At 36.7% G+C, this 22,671-nt stretch overlaps 1 protein-coding gene and 1 pseudogene across 1 annotated transcript in view; both read right to left on the bottom strand.

Annotated features, from left to right (window-relative positions):
* Positions 1 to 12,219, bottom strand: part of DIAPH2 (diaphanous-related formin 2) — a 550,233-nt gene extending 538,014 nt beyond the window's left edge. The window contains exons 1-4 of the mRNA XM_014541049.1: positions 12,152 to 12,219; positions 12,003 to 12,072; positions 8,152 to 8,288; positions 6,275 to 6,383 (exon numbers count right to left, since the gene is read on the bottom strand). Coding sequence (XP_014396535.1) covers positions 6,275 to 6,383; positions 8,152 to 8,288; positions 12,003 to 12,014 — 258 coding nt within the window. The 5' untranslated portion in view covers positions 12,015 to 12,072; positions 12,152 to 12,219. The remainder of the gene's footprint in view (positions 1 to 6,274; positions 6,384 to 8,151; positions 8,289 to 12,002; positions 12,073 to 12,151) is intronic.
* Positions 12,220 to 21,987: 9,768 nt separating this feature from the next.
* Positions 21,988 to 22,345, bottom strand: LOC102249929 (annotated as a pseudogene).
* Between the last annotated feature and the right edge of the window lie 326 nt (positions 22,346 to 22,671).

Raw genomic sequence — 22,671 nt, 5'->3', positions numbered from 1 at the left:
TATGAGAGAGCAACACTGTTCTGTTGCCTCTCATACATGCCCTTGCCAGGAATCAAACCTGTAGCCTGGGTATATGCCTTGACTGGGATTGAACCCACAACCTTACTGGTGTATGGGACGATGCTCCAACCAACTGAGCCACCCAGTCAGGGCTGCTACATTCTTAAACAAAATATCCTAAATATAACTTATTATTTTATTGCTCACTCAGGGGCATGATTGAATATGTGAGCTGTGTGTAACACAGAAATACACTCAGGAGCTACTGAGGTGTTTAGAGTCATTTGCTTTGACACTAAACAAAACCAAATGTTGTAATATTCGCACTCTAGTTCCAATCTTTAATGGTTTCTATCTCCTCCTCCCTTGCTTTTAGTCTGTCAATTGTCACTTCTTGATAATTTTAGTGAACCTGTCTGAAATAAACCCTCTTCCGACTTCCCAAGTTGTGCTAGTCTGCTGTGGATAGAAAGCAGTTCATTGAGTTCATTGAGGCACCGTAGAGAGGAGTTAACAGGTTCTGATTAAGGCCAAAAGGTTTTTGTCATCACAAGGCTTGATGGATTCGATGACATTTTGTAGGTTGCTCAGATTATTTGGTTTTATTTCTTCTTTGGCTCTCAAAACATGATCAATCTCTCCAACAGGTAAAGTGAGGATAAGTGAACCTATTACACATCAGTGAAGTGTACATTTACTGCTGTGTGTTTGTGTACATATCTAATGACCACATGAACAAATATTTTATTATTATTTTTGGCACATTAGAAAACATTTTTAAAATGTATTAAGTCATGCTAAAGGCATTTCTGGTCAGAGCTCCTGAGTGACGTTAAGACATGGCACCTTTCAGAGTAATAGTCTTTAAAGACTGCCTCTTTTTATAATACATCATTGGAGGCCTCCTATACTGATTTCTCTTTCCATAAACAACTATTATAAATGTTTAGTGTACCCTAGTTCTTCCTGCTGGGCTGTGCAGAAATCAGTTTCAACTGTATGTTGATATTACTTCACTCTGTCTTCTTTTGTGAAGTGACTGGCAGACTACTCTGGCCTCAATTTGCCTACTGGAATTCCTTTTCCCGTTTCCCATCCTAACATAATACCGGTTCCTATTTATCCTTCAAGACCTACTTAAAGCATCACCTCCTCACTGAAGCCTTCCTAGATTTATGCAGGATATACCTCAATGTGCCTTTGTGTTCTCATTAAATCTTTCCAGGAGGAAAGGGATATGGGTGTGGGAGGGTTGGTATTTCAAGTAAAGTGTTCTATGTTATAAAATATTTGAGGGCATTTAAAAGTCTACAGCATATTTGGGCAACACCAGATTTAGTATGGCTAAAACTATGGTACAATCGGGAGAGTAACAGGCTTAAAGCTGGGGCCACACTAATAGATGTCATACATCATGATTAGGCACTTCACCTTTATCAAGATAGCAAATGGTCATCAGCATAGCTTTCTAGGAATGCTGCTATGTTAGAACTGGATTTATATTTTTAAGGATAACTGACAACAGTACAGAACATTTGTATGGTGAGAAGAATGTATCAGTATAGGGTACTAACTTAAAAAATTGTTGAAATAATATTGGTGGAAGAAGATAAAGGCAATGGGGGTAGAGAGATAGGGATGGATTCATAGTCTGTTCTTTAAGACTTGATAATGGATTAGATGCAAGGACAAAGAATAATGAAGTCTGGAGGAACGTTGGAGATAGGTAGATAATGATAACTCTATAATCTAAAATGAGAAAGACAGAAAGAAGAGTAGACTTCTTTTGGGGGGAGTCAGGTTAAGGGGAAGAGAGAGTGAGCTCAGGAGTTACTGTGTTAAGAGCATGTACTCTAATCCAATCAAGAAAATGGGCAAAGGACGTAAATAGACACTTTTCGAAAGAAGACATACAGAAGGCTGAGAGACATATGAAAACATGTTCGAAGTCACTAATCATCTGGCAAATGCAAATAAAAACAACATGAGGTACCAACTCACACCTGTCAGAATGGCTATCATCAAAAAATCAACAAATGACAAATGCTGGAGAGAATGCGGAGAAAAAGAACCCCTTGTGCACTGCTAGTGGGAATGCAGACTGGTGCAGCCACTGTGGAGAACAGTATGGCATTTCCTCAAAAAATTAAAAATGGAACTCCCATTTGACCCAGTAATCCCACTTCTAGGAATATATCCCGAGAAAACAGAAACACCAATCAGAAAGGATATATGCACCCCTATGTTCATAGCAGCACAATTTACAATAGTTAAGATTTGGAAACAGCCTAAGTGCCCATCAGCAGATGAGTGGATTAGAAAACTGTGGCACATCTGCAAAATGGAATTCTATGCTGCTATAAAAAGAAGGAATTCTTATCATTTGCAACAACATGGATGGAACTGGAGAGCATTATGCTAAGTGAAATAAGCCAGTCAGTGAAAGAAAAATATCACATGATCTCATTTATGGGACCCTTTCACAGGGGTCGCCTAAGACCATCCTGCATATCAGATATTTACATTACGATTCATAACAGTAGCAACATTACAGTTATGAAGTAGCAACGAAAATAATATTATGGTTGGGTCACAACATGAGGAACTGTATTTAAAGGGCCAGAAGATTGAGAACCACTGGGGTAAGAGATCAACCAGAGGACTTGTATGCATGCATATGAGCAACACCAATGGACACAGACGGGGGAAGGGGAGGACATGTACTGGGGGTGTGGACGGCTGGGGAGAGGTCGATGGGGGAAAAAGAGACTTATGTAATACGTTAAACAATAAAGAATTTAAATTTTTTAAAAAAGCATGTGCTATGGAGCCAGACACCCTAGTGCAGCCGTGGGCAAACTACGGCCCGCGGGCCGGATCCGGCCCGTTTGAAATGAATAAAACTAAAAAAAAAAAGACCGTACCCTACCCTTTTATTTAATGATGTTTACTTTGAATTTATATTAGTTCACACAAACACTCCATCCATGCCTTTGTTCCGGCCCTCCGGTCCAGTTTAAGAACCCATTATGGCCCTCGAGTCAAAAAGTTTGCCCACCCCTGCCCTAGTGTCTAATCTGGGCTTTGCTACCTATTCACTTTGTGACCCCGAGAAAGTTATGTAACCTCTGTGAGCCTCAGTTTACTCATCTATAAAATAGGAATACTACTACTACCTCTCATGGAATTGCTGTGAGGTTTAAAAATGAGGTGATCTATGTAAAATATTTAGAACATTGGCACATGGCTTAGAAATGCTATTTTTTGTATTTTATTTTTATGATGTCTACAAGACATCTAGTTAGGCCATTAGACATGTAGGTTTGAATAGAGAGAGATGTGAGCTGGACTTTAAATCTGGGGAATCAGTAGAATCTAGTGAATGTTAAAGCTACAAGTCAATTAAGAACATTCATGAGGAAAATAAAATATATATGTATATGAATATATATATATATGAAATAGAGAGAGAGGGAGAGGAAGAGAAAATGGTAGAGCTGAGGCTTCTCCCCACCCCCTTTTTTTTTATAATCCACATGTATGTATATACAACAATGATAATAGAAAAAGACCAAGGACAGAACTTAGAGAACAAAATACCCAAGAAGAGAAACAACATGAAGAAGATAAAGAGCAATTAAAGGTAGTTAAAGAACAAGGAGAGAATGGTGCCTGAAAAGCCAAAGGCAGAAAAATTTTCAAGGAGGGAGGGGATCAATAGTGCCAAGTGATCAGGATTGGAAATAGGCCATTGGATTTTGAAATTAGAAGATCACTGTTGACCTTTTCGTGAACTGTGAAAAAGCTGAACTGTGAAAGGTAATTTAGGAAACAGAGAAAACAAGTATCAATGATTCTTTTAGAGATTTAAACTATAAAATGTAAAAGGAAGATGAGAGGCTAGTTCAAAGGTAAGTAGGATCAAAAGAAGGTGTTGTAGTATGAGGGAAACTTGAGAATGCTACTGAGCTGAAGGGAAGTCAATGAAGAGAGAGTATATGAATGTATGTGATTTACTGTCTTATCTATGTTTTGAAGTACTGAAGATAATGAAAATGCTATCTCAGATATAAAATTTCACTTTAAAGATGAGCTAGAAAACTGTGAGAAGTTAATAATCTGTTTTAAAACACAAAAAAGAAAAAAGGTATATAGTTGTTATTTAAAAATATAATTAGTCCTGTATTTTAACAGAATTACTTCCTGAGACTTTAATAACATTTTGAGAAGTCTCTGGATACTACCGAAATAGAAAAGTCATTCTGTTAAAATACAACACTAACTATATTTTTTAAACAACAAATTTAAACTTACTTTTCATTCTGCATTCTCAATATATTTTTGAGCTTTTAGATGATATTTTTTCATTCACATGAAATAGTCCAAATAAATAAACCCACAATTCTGGGAGAGTAACAGGCTCTGTATATAACAAATTATTAATTTTTGTAGCTCATTAGAATAGGAAATTTCAATTTTTTGATTTGCAGGTGTTTGCATCTGTAGCAAGTATTCAACAATTTCTTGAATACCTAACAAGATGTCTATAATTCTTCAATATGTTTACTTGTTAACAACTTGCCATTTTATCAGTCTATTCAGCCCAGCTTCCTGAAGACTGGAAAATGTCATTCCCTTCTCATCATTTTGGGTGAACTACTCTATGACAGAGGTGTCATTTTAAAGGTCAGACAATTCAATATATTAATGTTGACATCACAAAGACCTGGCTTCAAATCAAAGCTCTACCCCTCAACAGCTATGCAATTTTGAGTGAGCTACGTAATGAAAACACTCACTATATCTAAAACACCTAATTACTCCTAAACAAGCATTACAAGACAAGTACAAACTCCTACATATGACTGATAGTCAAAGAAATTTAGCTGGGTAAGCCAAAGGAACAAGGACAAAATTTTCAAGAAATCATCTAAAAAGATAGTTTTCATACTTTTCAGTAGGGATATTAAATTTTATTTAGACACATTTTATAATAAAAAGTGTATTGTAAAAAAAAAAAAAACTGAGCCCAGCTGGTGTGGCGCAATGGTTGAGCATGGACCTAAGAACCAGGAGGTCATGGTAGGATTCCCAGTCAGGGCACATGCCTGGGCTGCGGGCTCAATCCCCAGTAAGGGCGTGCAGGAGGCAGCCAATCAATGATTGTTTCTCAGATGTTTCTATCACTCCCTCCCTCTCTGAAATAAATAAAAATATAATTTAAAAAGAAGAAAAAAAATAACTGGAAGTAAATATCCCAATTATTTAAAAAAACGTAATATCCTGGACATAAATGGCACACCATAACAAATTATCCAAACTGCTCATTATAGTTGGAGCAGAACTAACAATGAACAAATTTCCTTAAATATCTGAAGAGTGATTATAGCTTTATAACACTACAGTATTCTCTTTCGACAAGCCAATTTATCTATCTGCTATAGCTTCAAATGCTGGTGAAAAAAAGAACCAACAATTGATAATAAGATAAAAAAGAGAAAAAGAAAATGCTTACTTTATATCAGGTAAGACATTTTAATATTTAAACACTCACTGCTAAATAATAGTACCTACATAGCTGGGTTGTTGTGAGAATTAAATCAGATAATACACATAAACTGTTTAGCCCAGGATCTCACACTATAAGTATGGTTAATAAATATGCATTCTCACCAGTCAAGAACAAAGTTATCTTTCATAAAATAGGTCATTTCCTGAAGTTATCTAAGAAAAGATACTGAGTTTTGTCATTTTCTAAAGAAAACATTTAGGCTGGGTCTATACAGGTTGTCAGGTAAACACTGTCCTAAGAGTTGCAATTCAATCACCACGATTCTGGTGAGTCAGACTTCTGAATGCTGGGTATGGCACAAAGAGAGATGCACTTTGTTTTTTTGTTTTTTAATTTCTAGAAGCCCACAGACATCGTTAACACTTTTTAAGATAATGACATTGGCTGGATTGTTTGTGCTGTTGCCCTGATTATTACTAAGGCTTTAATTTCTGCAGTTTATTGCATTAATCACTAAATTTCTACCCAAATATTAATGATAATCCTAATCATCATATTTGTAATAATCCAAAGTACTTTTTCTAATTTTAAACCATTTGTTATTCTCACAGACAAAACTTCTAGTTTTTATGAACAACTAAGCAACAGGAAGAATTTCATTTTTATGTTCCATTCAATTTAAGTGTTAGCACAAATGGCATCACACAAAATGAGTCCTCTAAATATAATTCTAGAAGCAATTTAAGACAAAACTAGACTCACCTGTAATTGCAAAGCTTCATGATTTTCTAACCCTTCCACAATTGGTGAAAATCGTTCTCTGTTATATCTTTCTGCTGCTGTAGTTATAGCCCCTAAAAGTTTCTCTAGACTAGAGAGAAAAAAATAGAAAAGGAATGAAACATATCTCACACACACATTGTGAATATGGGGTTTTCTCTATCAGATTTCCCTGCTTTCTTTTTGGTGTTTGATCAGTAGATAGATCACCACAATTAAAGAATTGTGTTTCTATCTGCATATTTCAACACATCAAATATTAAATAATTTTAGGGCATCAACAAGAAAATTCAATTTAAAAATCTTGAGGACATTTTTTTTCTGGGTGACAGTTTTCAAAAGATACTTAACTGATAAACACTGAAATTTAAAATTTCAGGTTTTGATATTTTGTGTAACAGATATTAATTAATATCTCTGCAACCCCAAATGGTACCTACAAATATTAAGTTTATTCAAGTGTAACCTGACTGTAATTGTATTTATTTATTTATTTTGAATTTTTATAAGATCTCAAATGCTCTCCCGAATGAAATTTTATAATAAAGTGCTAGAAAGAGTAAAAAATTTTAAAAAGAACTTAAAAACATTAACATTCTTTGAAAATGGAATAAACAATACCTGAAAGAGAATGCCTAGGCAATTAGAGAAGCATCTATAATCACCTAGCACAAGAAACTCAGTTACCTGAACAAAATAATAAAGACTATCTCTTGTACAGCGTCTGAGTCAAATTCAATTCTATGTAGTATACTACCCTTATAAAATTATATCTGAAATTATATTTAAAGCATATCAAATATAGCAGGGTAGGATGAATTATATGAATTAAGTACTGAAGCCTCAGTTTTGCATATGTTACCTCATTTATAGCTTGTTCTCACTGAGATAAGATTTAATGCCATATGATAATATTTTTGTATGTTTGTCTTTTGGTTTCTAAGGACACATTAGCCAGCACTAACCAACATCTCATTTTATTCTAGCAGGTATGAAAAAGTCAACGCATTAGAATATTCCTAACTCTTTGCATAGCCCTGTTCAGATTCAAATGGAAATTACTGCTGGCTTGCAAAGTGTGTAGAGGAAACATTTTAGTTCATGTCCTTAGCAGGTATTTCATTATTTATCACAATTGTTTCTTATTAACTAGACATATTAATGACATTAAATTTGAAATTTTGCTTCTGATTCAATATTATTTCCATAAGAAGAAATGATCTAATGCAGGGTCAGCAACGTATGCTGAAACTGGCACTTTTACCACAGACTTTCTAAAAAATTACCCAGACGTTCTGTTCTTTCTTTTTTAACAGATTAGTTTATTTCATTCTATGAATGATTGCTTTATCTTTTCACTTACCATAGGCAGATAAAATACTTCTATAAAATAATAGTACAAAATAAAAGAATCTAGTTAATTTAATTAGTTCAAGTAGCCAAATTTTGTGATGTGCATGTGTGTGTGGGGGGTTGCAGGGGTAGGGGTGGGCGTGGGTGTGTGTGTGTGTGTGTGTGTGTGTGTAAGTGTATGTGTGTGTGTGTATAGCCAAAGTTACTCTGATTATTATCCTATATTTCTAGTAATTGCTTTACCGTAAGCAAGACAAAATTCTATTCATTCACTTTGAATCCAACTTTGAAGAATTTCCCATTAGGATTCTATCTGTTTAAACCTATTTTTCAAAGAATCAAACAAAGCTAAAATGTAAATAGATAAGATAAAAATGCTACTAATTTTTTCCTGAAATTTCACATTATTTTCATGCAAGTTATCTAAAGAAACAGCATACAAGTAGGACTTATTAATTTCTCAAGTGTCATTTTTTATGCAATTAATATAACATAGCAATACTTACATGTTATCTTCTCCGACAATGCAAATAGCAGAAAGTATTTTTACTATTTCAGTCATCATGTTGGGTTGTTTGGGGTCAATAGCTCTTGCCAATAGTAAAAGACTTCTTTCATCTCCTAGAATCCTTTGCAATCCAAACTTAAGAAAAAAAGAACTTTCATTCACAATGTCTTTGGAACATATCTTTAATTTAAGAAATACAACTTACAATGATTTTCTAAAAACCCATACCTCCACAATAAGGTTCTACCTAATTATATGACCGTTCTTTAAACAAGCAGTTATTTGTCTTTGTTTTTTATTTGAAATGACTGCATCTTGGAGTTTTTAGCCCTAGATCAGATATGATCTCCATTAGCCTGTCTGAAATTCCATAAAGATCTGAGAGAAATATGGGAACAATCAGTATTTCTTCAACAAAGAAGAACATGTAAAGCACATACTGATATGATTTTCTAAAGTAATTCCACTTATGTCACTGGTTCTCCCTGGAGATATCTGCAATTCATGGTTAAATTCTCCAATATGTTTGTAGAAAACATTAAGTTGAACAAAAGGGGTGAAATGTTGAAAAGCTCTCTGTATGCTATATTCCAGGGAAAGCAAGAAGCCTCTGTACAGATTGTCCTAGACCAGTGATGGCGAACCTTTTGAGCTCGGCGTGTCAGCATTTTGAAAAACCCTAACTTAACTCTGGTGCCGTGTCACATATAGAAATTTTTTGATATTTGCAACCATAGTAAAACAAAGACTTATATTTTTGATATTTATTTTATATATTTAAATGCCATTTAACAAAGAAAAATCAACCAAAAAAATGAGTTCACGTGTCACCTCTGACACGCGTGTCATAGGTTCGCCATCACTGGCCTATACCTTCTCTGTTATCCTCTCCCTTCAGGCAGCTGTGCTGCATTCTGAAAGCTATGAACCCAAAGAAATGGCACCTGGATTTCAATAAGTGTCACATTCAACTGGGCAGAGAAGACACCCCTTTCCAGTCCTGAATATGTGTGCGCAAGTGCGCATTATAAAAATGAATAGGTATAGACATTTTAAAGAAAGCCCAAAATGTGGGTTTTCACTACATTAAGGTAATATATTCTTTGATCTTTGTCCCACAAAGTATTTCTCAGGTTTCTGATGAAACAGGTTTGTGTTTTTTTTATAGTCTAATGGTGAAATCTGACAACATTTCATCAGAGTAAAATGGCCATTTCAAGCTAACCTTTAGTTAAGTACCAAGCATATGAAGACTTTCATGGTTACTAATTTAACTTCTAAAAGAATTCATGGGGAAATAACTAAAGCTCTTAAATGTAACTTTAGCAGAGGTCAAAATAAATAAGGAAATAAAAGAAAAAAACATAAAAGGAAATGGAAGAGACAAAATATAAAAGCAGCAAAGAAAACAGAAGGAATATGTATGCATAAAGGTGGCCAGTGGATAATAAATAGTAAAAAAAATAAGTGAAAAACACAGGTGTAAAACTGACAGATGATTACCACATAATTACCAAACTTAAAATAACAACTTTAAAAATCATACTGAGAGTGAAATCATTTAAATTTTCAACCGAAGGACTTGTATGCATGCATATAAGCATAACCAATGGACATAAGACACTGGGGGATAGGGGAAGCCGGGGAAATGTCAAGAAGGGGAAAAAAGGAGACATATATAATACTCTTTGTAATATTTTAAGCAATAAAACAAAATTTTAAAAAAAGTATGATAAAAAAATAGATCCAAAGACAAAGAAGCATTGAACTGACTGTCAAATCTCAGAGGGAAAGCAGGGGAGGGTGGGAAAAGGGGGTACAGATCAATGTCTTTGAGGGGCATTATTTTATTGTTTGACATATATGCTGTGTGCAGCAGTCCTCATAGTTGTGACTGTCATAATCAATGAACTTGCAGATCAACCAATGAACTTGCATGCATGTAAGCATAACCAATAGACACAGACAATAGGAGGGTGAAGGCTTGTGGTGGGGGATGGGGAGAAAAAGGGGACATATGTAATATTTTCAACAATAAAGATTAGAAAAAAAAATTTTAAAAATCATACTGAGAGTGAAATCATTTAAATTTTCAAATTTCCACTTATTGTTTAAAAGTATTTTATAATATGTAGGGATATATTGATAATAAAAATTAAGGTATGAGTAATAATGAAAAAACATAAATCTAAACCTCAGAGCAATATTACAGCAAAGGAGGTTAAGAAGAAATTGATAGCTTTTTATGATCCTATTCTGACATGCACTGTATAAGGAAAAATAATTTTTGAAGTAGGTAATATAAACTCCTTAGGGCCAACAAATTTGATGTTTAAGTCATTTCAGATGAAACTTTGATTCTTTGATTATGACAATTTATTCCAACATGAAGTGGACTTATCACTATATATTTTTATTTTGAATGCATACTTTTGCCTATTATTTCATATGCCTATAATTTAAAATATCCACCATGTATTCATGTTCTGAGCCTCTATGTGCAAGATATTAACATGCCCTAACTTAACCTTAGTTTAGAACAATCTAAGTCAAACCATTATGTTTGTATGGAAAATACAATAATTAATAATACTACAAGAATAAACACTGTGTTTTGCATATTCACAACTGTAAGCCTACTTTTGCCCCACCCTGTATATACACACTTACATGTAATCCCATATAATTAAGAAAGCCTTTGAAGATTACTTAGACTATCTTACTGCATTGGTTATTAATAGTTATATTTCACATTTGGCAAGTTTTTGCTTACTGTTATAATTATTTATGTCTGTTAATATTTGAGATTCTGAAAATACCATCTAAAGGAAATTAAGTAATTAGTAAATTAAGCAGTGGTATTTTACTTATGGAAATATAAAGCAAATCATTTCTAAGACAGTAACAAAATAGTTTATAGAAAAAAATAACTTTAAGGAACTCAACATTTGCAACAGCACGAATGGCCCTGGAGAGCATTATGCTAAGTGAAATAAGCCAGTTGGAGAAAGACAAGTATCACATGATCTCACTCATATGTGGAATCTAAGAACAAAATAAACCGATGAACAAAATAGATCCAGAGACATGGAACCATGGAACAGACTGACAAATCTCAGAGGGAAGGTGTGGGTGGGAGTTGGGGGAGTGGGGTGAGATTAAACGGGGAACATATATGCATAGCCCATGGATACAGGCAATAGTGTGGTGAAGGCTTGGAAAGGGTGGTGAAGGGTAGAGGGGATCAATGGGGGAAAAAACAAATGGACATTTGTGATACTTTCAACAATAAAGATAAATTTAAAAAAAACAACAACTTTAACTTCATAACCTTAGCACAAACTACTTTTAGAAAAAAAACCCTTGTATGGATTATTTCGTTGAGTCCCTCATAATGCAAGAAAACCCCACACTATTTTCCAGAAATGTCTTTTACGTATGTTAACTGACATTAATTGAACATAAAAGAAAGAGAAATCTTAACCTTATAATGTTCTTAGCAAACAAGTCAAACCATGGCTTTGAATTTTCCTTTTCAAAGGAATAAAAACACTAAGAAAATTCTATTCTATATTTGACATCTAAATTTTTCTCCACTATAAAAGAAAAAAGGCATTATCTAATTTGGGAATAAGACTTATGTGTTTTCATGATTGTAAAAACTTACCAATAAATATTTTGTGAAGGAAAATATATTTTAAATACTATTTAAATGAACCATGATGATTTGCATCAGAAAGACCTTTCTGTAAACTGAATAAGCACAAACTATTGTGTATGTTTCATACTTTCATACTGTTGGGTAAGTTCTCACCCTTTGTGACAGAGGCAGAAATAAACACTACTTACCTTATTATTCATAAATGCTTTGAGGCACTGAATAAGTTTATGCTGATTCTTCTTGTCAATATTTTCTTGCCTGAATAAAAGAAAAGAAAAACCTATTATACTGTGCCTAAACATTTCCCCTTCGGTGATTTTTTCATGTTTATTCTTACTGTTTCTTGTCCAGAAGCTTTTCCAGCACATCCAGTAAGAGTCCAAGACCTTCATGGCCAAAGTTGTTAACCCAGCTAGGAAATAAACAAACAAAAAAAAATGCATAAATCAGTTTGTATATTGAAAACATGAAGTATCTACAATGAAATTTTGATTTTCAAATATGATAATTATATCTTTATACTGCTCATCATTCTTTTTTCTACTCCAATTGCTTCAAGCATCCTCTGTGAGGATGACTCAAGATCTTTACCTCAATGTCACAATTCTCTTCACATTTTAGATTGCCCACTCCACAGCCCTGCCTTGGTTGTTTCTCCAGCAACAAATACTTAAACCTAAACTTATAAGCCAAATTTATCTTCCTCTGTGCCCCCGCTTCCCAAAATCAACTCCTCTTCCATTCTTCCATGTTGTTAATTATACCACTATACTTTTAATCATTCAGACTTGAAATATTTGCATAATCTGTGACCCCTCATCAATATTTTTAAAATATATTTTTATTGATTTCAGAGATGATGGGAGAGGGAGAGACAGAAACATCAATGATGAGAGAGTATCATTGATCGGCTGCCTCCTGCACACCCCCTATTGGGGATTGAGCCGGCAACCCGAGCACGTGCCCCCCCACCGGAATCGAACTCGGGACCTTCCAGTCTGCAGTCCAATGATCTATCCACCGAGCCAAACCAGCTAGGGCCCCTCATCAATATTTATTGAGTGCATATATGTTGTACCAGCATGTTCTATCTAGGTGATAGATATATAACAGGCATCAAAAGTAAGCCCTCACCCTCATATAGGTTACCGTCTCAAAGAGGGAGACATGATAACCAGATAAACATATAATAAAATGTCACTGCTTTGGTGCGATGAACAAAAATAAACATTGCTATAACCAATGGACATAAGACACTGGGGGGTAGGGGAGGCCAAGGGATTGTCAAGGGCGGGGGGGAAAAAAGGACACATATGTAATACCCTTTGTAATACTTTAAGCAATAAAAAAAATAATAATAAAAATAAAATAAAATTTAAAAAATAAAATAAACATTGCTAAATGGAACAGGAGTGGTCGGGGACACATTCTCGATTAAGGTGGCATTTGTGTAGAGCCTTGAAGAAAATAAGGACTTTCCCAGGAGGGGGAATAAGTGCAACTGGGTACTGAGGTGGTAGCTAGTGTACTTGGAAATTCCAGGAGCTGTGAGGAAACCTGAGTGGCCAGAGCTGAATAACGGGGCCTGGGTGAGCAGCAAGAGATGAAGTCCCATGTGTGCTAGAAGGCTGGAGACTAATCAGGTAGAGCTTCCTTTGACTTTTTATTATCCAGTCCTGAATATTCTACTTCTAGAAGGTCTCCCACACATGCGCTGGCCCTCCTTTCCGTTGTCTCTGCTAACATTCTAGTGTAGCCCTAGTCACCTTAACAAGCCAGGAACCTCCCAACCAGGTTCTCTGCAGCTTCATTTGTTCTTTTATTCATTTTACAAAATATCACACTTGATTGAACTTAACTAGTCTTTTGTCCAAAGTTTTCCTCTGCACTACCTCACACATTTCAAATCCTGACTCTGATCTAGCGTCAACCTACCTTTACAGCCTCGGGCCTTATACCACATGTTCTAGTGAAAGTCAGACACTGTCCTTCCTGGAGTCCTCCCTGCAGTTCCCTGCATTTCTTAATTTATGTTTCTTTCCATAAGGCAACCCCAACTCCATCTCTCCAAATCCTTCAGGGCTCAAGTTGACTGTCAATTCCTCCATTAGTGTTTTTCCCCATAAGCCTTCCATCCAAATAGGAGTTACTGTTCCTTTGAACACCCATGTATCTTTATTTCTTATTGTTTGATTATGCCGTTCTTGTCACACATGTCTTACATACCTTTCTGTGAAGACAGTTATATTATCTCATTTATCTTTCTGTCTTCAATAATACTTAGCAGGCTAGCTTATATATAGTCAACACTAAGTAAATATTTGCTAATTCAAATTTAAATAAACTTACTGACTTGTGTGATTAAGAGAATCAGTAGTCTCATATTGCCCAAGAACTTCACAAATGTAAATTAATATATAGCAGACTCCTATAAAGCAAAAATTAAAATCTATACATATTTAAACAATGACTATATTTCTATTTCAGTCTTTAAACTACATTTCATGTCTTCATAAGGTAAAGCTTATCAACAAAATAGCTAAATTTATAAGAAAATATCAGTAAGAATCATCAGATCACTGAAAAGATATTTTAAAAAATAGCTCAAATATTCAAAACCAATCACATCCACAATATCATTTTAAACAAATTCTGCTTTAATTTTCACAGTGGAAATGAAAAAAATCAATATGGCATTGTAATGATAATTGGCAGCAAGCTACTATTCAATTGAGGCATGTAATCAACCAGTACAATGAGCAATTTTCTCTAAAGACTCTTGATAATCAGCTGGGCAGTGGTGGAAGGATAAAAGGACACCAGCTCTAAGCATAATAAATTATATTTAATCCATCACAGAGAGAAATCAGCAGATATCATTACAGCACAACATACCCTACAGCAACATTAAAATAATAGTTCTGACCAAATTTCAGATCTCATTTGGCATTTGGGAAGGATAAAATGATCTCTGAATTCCTCACATTTAACGCATACAAATTGTTTTTAAGATTCTAAATTTTACTCGTACTCTTTTTATACCTAGTACTATTAATATTATTAGGGTGATTTCTTCCTGGGGCTAGGAAATTGTTTGATACAAGGGCATGATTTATATCTGTTCACTTGAAATCAGTCACCCACCCTACACACCCCAGACTGCTTCAAATTGAGCAGTTTATGGTACTTTGATTTCATTTAGTGCAAATTACTATTGGTCTGGAAAAATTAGGACACAATCACGAAACTTAAGTGTGAGGAGGTGGGCCTATTTGTAACAAACTAGGCCGTGAAAAGTCTTAACCAAGAATATCTTGGGCCAATGGGCAGAGGAGGCCTAGTAAGAATCCTCAGAACTTTGACAGAGAATAGGAGTCCAAAGGGAGCCTGTTGCTAAGGGGATAAAATGATAATGATGCAGCATGAGAAGGATAAAAGAAAGGGGGCAACTAGACATCCCTTTTTTTACCTTTTTCTTTTGCCAGCATCATTTCTCTGCTTTTAGGCACTGGACACTTTATGGCCTCTAGCCAAACACTATTTTCTCCCACTCTCTCCCTCTCCCCATGACTCATAAGCAGTTTAAAAACAAAATGCTGGCTATGATAGTTAAGCAGGAATTTTGACACTGTGACACAAGAAGTAAGCATAAATCAGTGGTTCTCAAGGTGTGTGTCCCAAACCAGTAGCATCAATATCATCTAGGAACTCATTAGAAATGCAAATTCTTGGACCCCAACCTAGACCTATGGAATGAGTAACACTGGGGGTGGGGCCAAGCAATGTGGGTTTTAACTACTCCAGGTGATTCTGATGCTTGCTCAGGTTTGGGAACCAGTGATATAGAAACATGGTTTGCTAACAAGTGGAAGAGCCTTTCTCAGGAAGCACTGAGGCTCAAAACTCAAGATTGCTTTATACACCCTGCCAACCATACTGAACACTCCCACTGCCACAGGACAGAGATACAGAATCCAGTCAAAGCAAGTATATTTGGTATATTTTACAGAGCATGCAAGTTCCAGCTCTGAGTTATTCAGTACTAATTGGAATATCTAAAAAATATAAAAATAGGGCTCTAGCTGGTTTGGCTCAGTGGATAGAGCATTGGCCTGCAGACTGAAGGATCCCAGATTTGATTCCAGTCAAGGGCACATGCCTGGGTTGCTGGCTCGATCCCCAATAGGGGGCATGCAGGAGGCAGCCAATCAATGATTTTCTCTCATCATTGATGTTTCTCTCTCTCCCTCTCCCTTCCTCTCTGAAATCAATAAAAATAAATAAATAAAAATACAGTTGATGACTTGATTTAAAATCTGATTCCAAGACTGCAAATAAGGACAGATAAACACAAATTTAAGGACAGATAAACACAAATTTTCTATTATATCTCAACTCTGAAACAAGGAATTGCAATTTATCATGGTCCCTAAATTTATAAGAGGCATAGAAGCAGCCAGGGATAATGAACAACCAAACAGAAGAAAAAATGGGGAAGGAGATTGATCTCTCATAATTTCCATAACCACTCTAAAATACAAGTTGTTTTTTTCTAATATATCATTTACATACAGAAGAATTCATCATTTTGACAAAGGTATAGTCATGCAATCTCCAACACAAACAAGATATGCAACATTTCCATCACTTCAAAATATTTTCTCTTTTTTCCTTTGCAGTCAATCCCTTTTCCCTACTCCCAGGTCCCTGGCAACCACCTATCTGATTTGTGTCCCTATAGTTTTGCTGTTTCAAGAATATCTTTAGAAATGGAATCACACAATGTGCAGGATTCTGTGTCTGGCTTCTTTAACTTGGCATAGATGTTATTATATTCAACAATTAGGTGCATGGATCAGCAGTCTACTCCTTTTTATCGTATGGTTATGCCACAATTTATTTTATACATTCATCAGTTGATGAGCATCTAAACTGTTTCCAGGTTTTGGTGATGATGAATAAAGCTACTAAAAATATTCACATGTAAGTTTTTTGTGTAAGCATATGTTTTCATTTGCTTGGGAAAATAATTAGGAGTTGAATTGCTGGCTCTTATGGTAAATGTATGTTTAACTTTTTTACAAAACTACTTTCCAAAGTGGAATTCCTTCAGCAAAGTGTAACAGTTCCAATTGCTCCAAATCCTTCCAGGCACTTCATACTGTCAATCTTTTCAACTTCAGCCATTCTGAACACTATTTTCAGACACGGAAACTGAGAAGCAAAGTAGTCAAGTAATTTGCCAAACATCACTCAGCAAGTATGATTTCTAGGACTCAAACCCAGATCTGACTCCAAAGCTCATGCTTATTTGAAACATACCATTAAAAATTAATAACAGGACCAGTGTACAATTTTCTAAAACAATATCTGGCTAATGGCTCCACCAATAACTCACTGAAGAAGAATCACTGGTTGTTCAGAACTGCATTGAACTTATAAGTATGTCTATGTCTAGACACACAAATATATGGTTTGTATTATTGGACAGTTTACTTCATTCATTTAGGTGTGATAAGTACCTTTCAATCCCTGTTTCTATTATATTTAAAGCCCTAGCTTCATAAGAAATCTACCAAATAATGTTAAGAAAAGATATCTGGAAACTCCAACTAAAACTTCCAATCCAGGTTTAGGTAAGGCAGCTTATTAGAATAGAGCCAGAATAGAGCTTATGCTTTTTTTTTTAATAGGCTGTATAATCCAGTTTCAATTTTAGGTATTAACATACTGGTGATTTTATGCCATCATGTTACCGAAGTTAAACAGTTGCCTTGCCTGGCCGGTGTGGCTCAGTGGTTGAGCACTGACCCATGAACCAGGAGGTCATGGTTCGATTACCTAGTTTGCCAGGCTCGGTCCCCATTAGGGGACATGCTGGAGGCAGCTGATCTATGATTCTCTCTCATTGATGTTTCTATCTCTCTTTCCCTCTCCCTTCTTCTATCTGAAATCAACATATTAAAAAAATTTTTTTTTCCTAATTTCTTATTGGATTTTCATCACTAGTGAATGTCCCTTTTTTTGATCTACATTGTCATGTTACATAGGCACCATATTGGTTTTATTATTTCTCTCTCTCTCAAGCCAAGTGAACTCTATCCATGGCATTTGTTAACATGTTATGAAAACCACATCCATGTTTCCCAAAAGTCTGAACTCATAATTATAGCCAGTTTTCCCTATTTCAGTATAGCAGAAGGCAAATTGTCAAGCAAATTGAAATTCTTATCTTAAAAAAAAGTTTTTATATGCTTTAAAAATATATTTTAAAATACTATTACATTTCTTTTTTTATTTTTTTTTATTTTTTAAATCTTTATTGTTCAGATTACATTTGTTCCTCTTTTTTTTTTCCCCCATAACTCCCCTCCTCCCAGTTCCCACCCCACCCTCCGCCCTCACTCCCCACCCACTGTCCTCATCCATAGGTGCACGATTTTTGTCCAGTTTCTTCCCGCATCTCCCATTCCCCTTTCCCCGCCAAGAATAGTCAGTCCATTCCCTTTCTATGTCCCTGATTCATTATAATCACCAGTTCATTCTGTAAATCAGATTATTTATTCACTTGATTCTTAGATTCACTTGTTGATAGATGCATGTTTGTTGTTCACAATTTGTATCTTTACCTTTTTCTTCTTCCTCTTCTTAAAGGATACCTTTCAGCATTTCGTATAATACTGGTTTAGTGGTGATGAACTCCTTTAGCTTTTCCTTATCTGTGAAGCTCTTTATCTGACCTTCAATTCTGAATGATAGCTTTGCTGGATAAAGTATTCTTGGTTGTAGGTTCTTGGTATTCAGCACTTTGAATATTTCTTGCCATTCCCTTCTGGCCTGCAAAGTTTCTGTTGAGAAATCAGCTGACAGTCGTATGGGTATTCCCTTGTAGGTAATTGAGTCTCTTTCTCTTGCTGCTTTTAAGATTCTCTCTTTGTCTTTTGCTCTTGGCATTTTAATTATGATGTGTCTTGGTGTGGTCCTCTTTGGATTCCTTTTGTTTGGGGTTCTCTGCGCTTCTTGGACCTGTAAGTCCATTTCTTTCACCAGGTGGGGGAAGTTTTCTGCCATTATTTCTTCAAATAGGTTTTCAATTTCTTGCTCTCTCTCATCTTCTGGCACCCCTATTATTCTGATGTTTGTACGCTTGAAGCTGTCCCAGAGGCTCCTTACACTATCTTCGTATTTTCGGATTCTTTTTTCATTTTGCTTTTCCGGTTGGGTGTTTTTTGCTTCTTCGCATTTCAAATCTTTGGCTTGATTCTTGGGCTCCTCTGGTCTGCTATTGGGTGTAATATTCTTTATTTCCGACCGTGTATGCTTAATTTCTAGTTGTTTCTTTATCATAGCATCGAGGGTCTCATTAGTTTTCGTGAGGCTCTCCAGAAGTTTATTGCAAGCCCTCAAAATTGCGTTTTTTAGCTCTATATCCTCCATTTCTGTCATGTTTTTTTGTCTCCGCATTTTTTATACTTTCTTGGTGCACCCCCTAGTGGTCTTTGTGCGCAGTCTTGTTCTAGTTAAGCCTTGATTGTTGTAGTTAAAACTAGAGGGATTTGACCACCAGGCCGACTGGCTGTGAGAATCAGCTGTGTCAAAAAAATTTTAATGAGGTGTCTTGACGTGATACACATGCATGGTGATATTTGTAGCCATCACTTGTCAGGAGACCAAGTGGAATAAATAAGCCACCGAAACAAAACAAATACAAAGATCAGTCAGGATGATTAATGTATGAGTGAGCAAGAAGCCACGGTTAGAACTGAAGACTGAAAAAGAAGCCAAGAAGATGATCTAGGGAATAAGAGGAACTGACCCACAATGAGATAGTGTTTCTGAACTTAGGTATAAATGGCTTAGGTATATCAGGCAGTCCAACATTTGTTACATTGCTAAAGAAGTTAAAAATTAAAGACCTTTCCCAAGTTTACTCAAAGGTCACAAAAATATCACTCCATCCATCAATGAAATATGCTGTGAGGCCACACAGTGGCATAGTTAAGTGCATGTGCTTTAGAAGAAGACAGATCCAGGTTCCAATCCCATCTCTACCATAGTCAACCTGTGTTATTTTTTATCAGTTACTTAAACTCTCTAAGCTCATTTTCTCATCTTCAAAATAGGGATGAGAATAGTACCTATACCCCATAAGGTCTTTGTGACTACTAATTAAAATAATGCTTGTAAAATAGCACAGTGAAGCTTGCACTAAAATATTTGTGAAAATATTAAAAATAAAAAATGTAAATGTTCTTTTAATCTTCTAGTCCAAAATTCAGTATGAATTTTAGGCATAAAGACTACTTTTTAATAATATTAACATTTTATCATTCATTTATTAAAAAGTATTTTAATTAATATGAAATATGCATTAGAATCTAAATAGATGCTAGATAATTTGTATGTCTGGTACTCATATTACCTTTTGTGTTTTCTTTAACTTTGTATATATTTATTTTCCACTATATTTAGCACTTGCCAATTGACATTGGAACCCTATATAATAAAAGGCCAATATGCAAATTGACCAAATGGTGGAACGACTGGTCGTTATGAAATGCACTGACCACCAGAGGGCAGATACTCAACACAGGAGCTGCCCCCTGGTGGTCAGTGTGCTCCCACAGGGGGAGTGCCACTCGGCCAGAAGCCCTGAATAGGGCTCCCGCCTCGCAGCAGCGCTAAGGATGTCCAACTGACAGCTTATCAGTAAGCCCCCAAGAGCTCCCAGATTGCGAGAGGGCTCAGGCTGGGCTGAGGGACCCCTCCCTCCGAGTGCACAAATTTTGTGCACTGGGCCTCTAGCAGATATAGAAGTTACAATGGGGGCAGGCTGTACAGGGAGAGAGTCTATTGATAGCTCATGACTAATCTTGACAAAAAATAATATCAAAATTATATAAAACTAGAGGCCCGGTGCATGAAATTCATGCACGGAGGGGGGAGTTCCCTCAGCCCAGCCTGAACCTTCTCTAATTGGGGACCCCTTGAAGGATGTCTGACAGTTGGGCATCCCTCTCGCATTCTGGGACCCCTGGCTCCTAACTGCTTACCTGCCTGCCTGCCTGATCACCACCAACTGCCTTCCCCTGCCAGCCTGATCTCGCCCCTAATGGCCCTCCCCTGCCAGCCTGATCTTGTCCCCAACTGCCTTCCCCTCCTAGCCTGGTTGCCCCCAACTGCCCTCCTCTGCTGGCCAATTCAGTTCTGACTGGTAGGTTTCTATGCCAGTCAGCATCAAAAGCCCCACCACCTAGGCAGCCACTGGCTCCCCACAGCACCCACATTTGGTTCTGATTGATTGGTTTTTATGCCAGTCAGAGTCAAATGCTCTGCCTTCTAGGCAGCCACTGGATCCCCACAGCACCCAGATTTGTTTCTGACTGGTTGGTTTCTATGCCAGTCAATGTCAGAAGCTCCACCTCCTAGGCAGCCATTGGTTCTTCACAGCACCCACATTTGGTTCTGATTGGTCGGTTCCTATGCCAGTCAGCATCTCCGGACCTATCTCCAAGCCCAATCAGAGAGGCAGGGCTGAACAGCATCCCCTTCAGAGGCCGGGAGAGAAAGAAAGGCCCCACTGCTGGTGAAGCCCAGAAAAAAAGAGCGAGAGAAAGAGAGAGGCAAGTACTGATCAACAGCTGCCATTGAGGCAGTGGATCAGATCCTGCCTCTCTCTCTGGGTCTCAGCCCCCTGGGCAATCAGTACTGGGTCGCCAGGCTGCAGTAGGGCAGTCAGTGCTGGGTCGCCATGGCAACCCAGTGCTGACTGAAGGACTTCCAGGTTAGTCAGCCTTCGGTTGTGATTGGTCCTTACAACCCTGGGCTTTTATATATTAGGATAGCCCTGGCAAACAGGCCTCAGTTGGTTGAGCACTGTTTTGTGCACCAAAAGGTCATCAGTTCAATTCCTGGTCATGGCACATGCCCAGGTTGCAGGCTCCATCCCCAGGAATAAGGGTGGGGGATGTGCAGGAGTCAACCAATTAATGTTCTCTTACATTGATGTTTCTCTCTCTCCCTTTCCCATTCCCTCTCTCTAAAATCAATCAAAGCATCTTTTTAAACAATTATCTAAAAATTTAGGTTTTAAAATATAAATCTATCCTGAGCTTTCAGAACATCCAAGGTGATTTTTTTAACTGATAGTCAATTTATTTAAAAAAGGTTCATTTAAGCATCTGCAATGGTGACCTCTACCTTGATTCCTGGCTCAATACTGATGGGAGTAATCTGCTTAACAATCTTTGGACACTGCAAGTTATTGAGTCGCCTGTGGATCCTCATGTGAAACCGATCCCAAGTGTTAGAACCCTCCCCACAGGAAGCTTTTCTTGTAGTGATTTTCAGAGTCTTGGTAGGCATCCAAACTGTTCCTTTCACATTGAGATTCTTTTCCTTTGTGCCTCTGTTCTTCTCAGCACACACCTTCTCCAAAGTCTTTCCATTGAGACAGGTTAGAGCAATCCTAATTCGGTGAGTCACCGCCTATGGCTCCACAAAGTGTCTTTCCGGTATCCTTAAAAGCCATGGCTGTCATTTGGCTTCCTGACTTGATTTGTTCCTCTGGGAGAAGGAACAGTTGTGACGCAGGAGCAGGAGCAGGAGCATGAGTGGGTGGGATGGATTACGCTGCAGTTGTGACCTTGACTTTCTCAAAGAGGAGGTCAATATTTTTATAAGGCCCACTTAGACTAATAGCCATAATCAAAGGAAAGAAAATCGTATGTTTAATTAAAGTACCAGAGGATTCTATGAAAAACAATATTCTCTCCTCTCTAGTTCTCTGGGGAAGCAAAGTGAGGGAAACTCTATAAATGTTCCTATTGAATAAGGGGATGAGAGTCTGCTCCCTCA

This window comes from Myotis brandtii, unplaced genomic scaffold (genome assembly GCF_000412655.1).
Source record: "Myotis brandtii unplaced genomic scaffold, ASM41265v1 scaffold259, whole genome shotgun sequence".
Classification (NCBI taxonomy): domain Eukaryota; kingdom Metazoa; phylum Chordata; class Mammalia; order Chiroptera; family Vespertilionidae; genus Myotis; species Myotis brandtii.
Note: the sequence above shows the minus strand (reverse complement) of the source record. Positions and strands in the feature narration are given on the sequence as shown.